A 5,522-nucleotide genomic window follows, 5' to 3' on the forward strand; every position below is an offset into this window, starting at 1 on the left:
GATCCTACCACCACCATGCAAACTGTGCCGGTGGTCCCTGGTGTGCTGACCCCCATATCTTACCACGCCGCATGGCAGCAGGAGATGCAGACTGCCAGTTGGACAGTCCTGCTGTAATGATTATAGGAGACTGCACTCGTCTGCCTCTTGAAAAACAGAGTCAGCATGTTTGTTCGATGCAGGGGTGTTGTTCAGAAGGGAACGCAGTTCTGCCTTCTCAGCCAACAATGGGGGCAGAAAGGGCTTAGGTCAGCTATAATTTGTGTGTGTTTGTGATTTGGAGATTGACGCCAAATTTTGACCAGTGAGCCACTTTGTATAATGGGTAAGGGCAGAGAATTCCCAGATCACGTAGCTTCAGGGTCACTGAATTTCAGCTCTAGTTGTTACAGGCAGACATAATTCAAGCCACCTCAAGTGCCTGGGAACCTTGATAATTGCTAGCAAAGTCCTTACTATTGTGAGACACGTATAAACATTTGCTTGCCATCCTCTCTTGCATCCTGTTGGCTGGAAATAACTATTAGGATCTTGCTTCCCTTCTGAACTAATCCAGAGAGGGATCTGGAGAGAGAGAAGCAGGCAGGTGTATACATGTAAAGAGCAGGCTAGAACTATACACTCTTATTTTGTCCCTTGCACTTGCAATGCCAGCTGCATCCCTTTTCTTCCCCACTCTTGATCTTCATTTACCCAGATTAAAAATAGCCTGCTGTTGTGCTGTGCCTGCTATAAAACTGTGGCTTTTAAAAATAAGTGTGTGGACTCTTAACGAGTCTAGCATTGGCACAAGTAAAGCGTTTAATGCAGGCAATCCATTCAGTTAACCGTGCAAGCTCTTCAAATGCCAGTTAAATTAAGTGTTCAGTGGGAATGGCCTGTAGGCTGTTGAAAGGATGGCTTGATCCCAAATGATTTTGTTACTGTGAAATGTCACTTCTCTGATATTGCTGAAGCGAGACTTTTAGTAAGAAGCTTGTCACAGTGAATACCTTTCCACTTAATGTGCCGAACATGCTCAAATGACAGTTTAACCAAGGTTTCCTACATTCTGTTTTCGTTCTCTTCCCTTCCTCATCTGAGCCTTTTCTGAATGTGCTAGATAGAAAAAGCTCACGTCTTTCTGACATTTCTGTCCATCTCAACTGAAACAGAAAAACGTTTCAAGACACGCTGTTTATCCAGCTACATACTTTTGCCTGCTGCTGGCGAGGAGAGGTCCCGTTAGTGGTGCATTTTCATTGGGCTCTGTCACTACAAAAACCATGGGAAGAAGAATCGGGCAAAAGAATACTTTACCTCTGATAGCTGAGCTCTGAAGTGCTGGTAGTTCACTGTAATAAGGCAGCATTGATCACACCTAGGGACGTGGCAGGACAGGGACAGGGGAGGGTGAGATACCATGTGCCAGCTAAGGCAAAAATACCATCTGAATGAAGCAGGCTGAAAGGTCAGTGTAACTAGAACTGTGTGAATATCAAAAGCATTTATAAAGGAGCTGTCTGGTCTTCATATTTCCAACTGGAGCTTTATTTCATTCCTTCTTTGGGAGGACTTGCACTAACACCTGTTTACCTGTTTAGGTCCAACGTTTGAATGTGCCTAAACAGTACATGTGGGGAATTCTGAAGACTTGGTAAAACCTCATCTTAAAGCAGTTGTCGAGCCAGGCCCTGTACAGAAGCAGATGCACTCTTGAGTGTTGCAGGCAGTGAAGGTGGACTGTCAACCCCCTTTTTCAACCCCTCTAACTGTAGATAAGAAAATGTTACTCTGCCCCCACCTCTGCCTGGGATTTCAGGGTGCATTGCATAGAGCAGTACAGTTGAGGCATGTGACAGGGTAAAGTATTGACCTGTCTCTTCACTTTTCACAGTGCACCTACTAAAGAGAACCCTGCAGAAATGCGAAAAGAATGGCTGGATGGAGCAGATCTCTGGAAAGGGCTTCAGCGGCACCTTCCAGCTTTGCTTCCCTTACTACCCCAGGTAAAGAGCTATCTGAAAGCAGTTCTTCATTTACAACAGGAGATTTGTATTGGGGCACAAACTTGTACACTTTGGTCTGTTACCCGCAACCCTGTGTAACGCGTACCACTCTAGGTCCTGACACTGGCAAATCTAGGGTCAAACGTAAAGGTAGCTTTACTAACAAGGGAAATATAGGGCTTAATGTTCTCGGGTATTCTGGCATCTTCTGTAGTGCCCAGCAATGTAGTATTTAAAGTAAATCTGCATAAGGAGATACCTTGCATACTTGCCTCTTAGCAGCACAGGAGTGATCATAATGAAAAATACCATAGATCCAGCTACTTCACTGTCCTTATTGCAGATGTAGGAGGAGATGGTCTCTACTAAATGTGTTCAGGGAGAGGACGAGACCCAGATAGCTGGAGGAAGATTGGAAGGTAGGCTATGTTGAGTCAAGCCTCAGCGAGCACAGAGACAACAAGGAGCCAGAGCAGCACAACAACTTTGTCTCCCCGTCTAAATCATCTCGTACCTCTTCAAGCCCTTGGTGGCTCCAGCTTGTGCCTGACAGCATTAAGAGTTTGGACTTGTCATCCCCCTCTATGTAACAAGAAAGATGCAAGCAGCCATCGTAAGAGCATGAGAGAGCTTGGAGGCTGCTATAGCATTCCTAATGACCTTCAGGTAGTTGGACTTCCTCCAGCTAGATCCATCCTGGCAGCCCCTTGGTGTTCTCTACTTCAGATAGCAGCACACAGGGTCTGTGCTTTTTATTTTGGGGGGGTGTTTTTTTTATACAAGTCAGCAGAACAGTGAAGCTCAAACCAGCACAGGCTTTACAAAAGCAAACTGGATAAGTATCCCTGGTAAGTCAGGGTTGCTGATAAACTGCCTTTCAGCCATCTGACATTCACTTTGTATGGTTTTATATGAGTACGGCTCTAATTTTAACAAGATTGCCTTTGTAGCCCAGGCGTGCTGTTCCCAGAAAAGCATCAAGAGGAGGCATCTGATGAATCTGAGGAGGAGGAAGAGGAATCGGAGGAAGAGGAGGAATCGGAGGAGGAAGAGTCTGAGGAGGAAGAGCCACCTCCAAAAAAGAGGTATAATGAAGTTGGAAATAAATAAAGTTCTTCAGGCTAAAAAGTCTGGCCATCCTGTATTCGTGAGCTTGGGGAGAAACCTGGCACTTCAGCAGCAGGCTCCAAAAAAACCGTTGTGATGCAAGAGAACAATGGAGGAGCTGAGCTCATGGAGTTGGCTGGGTTTACTTTGGCTTCAGGCTGCAGCGTTTGGTTTGAGAACTGGTAGTCTCATTGCACTAAAGACGGTTGCAGCAGATTGCACTAGCACTTCATCTTTGGAGGCCAGAGTTCAAATGTTATAGACCTGTCTCGGGCAAGGAATATGTATCTACGATCACCTATTGCTGCCCAGTAGAAGCCTCAGGCTGGCACAGCAAGGAATGTAGCAGGTATTGAGCGCGCACGTGTGGTGGTCATGCTGCGTGTATGGAGCTCCTGGGGCCTGTCAGGGTCCAAACTCCAGTGTGGTGGGTGCTGTGCAAATAGTCTGAGCGCTGATCGTAACTTCCACAATTTCATCATTTGAACTGAGAGAGAAGAAAAGGGACTCATTCTAATTTTGTACATTATTTTTGTATTTTCATTTTCAGTGTAATTAGCTTTTCCATTCAGCTTCCCCATGTGATCTTCTGTGCTCTCAAAACTGCTGGTGTCCCTTGAAAAAGCTGAGGAGTTTTATTAAACAACTTGGCTTTAACACAGTAGGGAACACACCAACCAAAATCATTCTCGCTTTGAAGGTGGATTTAATGTGAATGGCCTTGGGTAGGAACAAAGCCCTGCTCAGAGCTCTTGGACACTTGAGTTGCATGACTCACTCTTGACAGGCTGGAAGGATTTACATGCCTGCCAGAGGAGATGGAAGTATAAATGCTGCTGGCTATAATGCTGTGGGTACTCTGCAGAGCGTGAATTTACCAGATGGAGTTGGGGTCTTACTGATCAACTCACTACTCGATTGCTGCATGCTAGAACACCCACAATAAATCGGGGATGCTGCAGTCTACCTCACTGGGTGTGAATTATCTCGTAGCCCTTAGTAAAATCTTACTCTTTCTTCCTGATAGGATGCAGAAGAGACCCCCTCCAAAATCCCGGAGCAGAGCCCCTCCAGTAAAACGAAGAGAGTCCAAGCCCAAGCCAAGGAAAGTACCTGCAGCCCGCCGGGGGAAACCCAAGCCCCCACCAAAGGTCAAAATCCCTGCCAGGAAAGCCAGACCAGCAGCCCCAGCCATCAAGAAACCCTCTGGCGGCAATACTTCCAAGAAACCAGCAGCAAGTGGGAGAAAGGAAGTGAAATCTCCCGCCAAGGGCAAATCTACCATAAGGAAATCTCTCCGGGCAAAAAAGTAAACTTTTCCAATGTGTCAGGGAATCCCATGGTCAGATCCATAATATTGTTTTATAATGTCAATGTGCATTTGTATTTTAGTTCTGACACTTAAACCTTTCTTTAATTTTTTTTTTTTCTTGAGTGATGGGGGAAAGCTGAAAACTAAGTCAAATCAACCCAAGCATTTCAGTTAGGTATAGATGCTGTGCCTCATGCCTCCTTCCCTAAAACAAGTCATCTTTAGTTTCTGCAATAATTTTTAGGACTTTTCTAGACCATATAATCTGTACATTTTATGGTGTTTGGTTTGATTTTTTTGGCTTTTTTTAAACCTTGTTCAAAGAAGATTTTTATATCTTTAGACAGCAGGAACAGGATGATTGGAGAAATGTAACTGTAGTGGAAAGTTAAAACTGCAGTAGCTTCCTCCTTAGATTTCCTGCATGGTGATACCAAGGTTCCTAATGCTTCTGTGGAGAAGCAAAACATGTACAGCGCTCGCACTGACTTCTCAAGCTGCTTTTCTCTGCTTGGCCATTGCAATGATATGCAAAGGAGAATGTCTGTCCGGCTCCTTCAGACCAGCAAGTTCCCCTTGATAAGTCAGGTCTTCAGCAAACGGTGAATGCAAAAGGTTCTGATCCTCTGACTTCAAAGGGATCCCAGAAGGGGCAACTTTCAGTTAGCTGGGTTGTTGCGATTTGAGTTAGTGATTCCATCCCTCATCTGTTACCTAAAAACCAAAATATATAAAAGTCTTCTTGAATCCAACTTTGAAATGTGTTTTTAAAAGATGAAGATCCTGAGTTTTGTCACTTCTTGTTTACCCTTTTTTAAAGAAAAGCTGGAGTTACACAGTTGCTAATGTAGAGATGTTAAGTGAAAAACATGCAGTTTGCTAAAATAAAATGCAATTAGATTCCAGGCCTATCATGTGACTTCTTTCTGTCGCTTTCTCAGCATCTTTAGGTGAGTAAAAAGCACATGGGATTGCGGTAGTTTATGGTATTGGTGATATACATCTTCCAACTTGAAATCTGATCTTTTTAAAATGAGAGTTAACTATTCCCAGTCCCAGGTGTCTTGCCAAACTGTTATTTGAGTCTCATTTTTTTCTTGTTTCTCTGAAGACCA

At 44.3% G+C, this 5,522-nt stretch overlaps 1 protein-coding gene across 7 annotated transcripts in view; it reads left to right on the forward strand.

Annotated features, from left to right (window-relative positions):
- The window catches only part of HP1BP3 (heterochromatin protein 1 binding protein 3), a 25,454-nt gene extending 20,138 nt beyond the window's left edge, over positions 1-5,316 (forward strand). For all 7 annotated transcript variants that reach the window (XM_025203666.1, XM_025203668.1, XM_025203665.1 and 4 more), the window contains 3 exons: positions 1,877-1,988; positions 2,939-3,073; positions 4,123-5,316. In XM_025203666.1, the coding sequence (XP_025059451.1) occupies positions 1,877-1,988; positions 2,939-3,073; positions 4,123-4,408 (533 nt within the window). In that variant the 3' untranslated portion in view covers positions 4,409-5,316. The remainder of the gene's footprint in view (positions 1-1,876; positions 1,989-2,938; positions 3,074-4,122) is intronic.
- The last annotated feature ends 206 nt before the right edge of the window (positions 5,317-5,522 follow it).

This window comes from Alligator sinensis, unplaced genomic scaffold, assembly GCF_000455745.1.
Source record: "Alligator sinensis unplaced genomic scaffold, ASM45574v1 scaffold512_1, whole genome shotgun sequence".
Taxonomy (NCBI): Eukaryota; Metazoa; Chordata; order Crocodylia; family Alligatoridae; genus Alligator; species Alligator sinensis.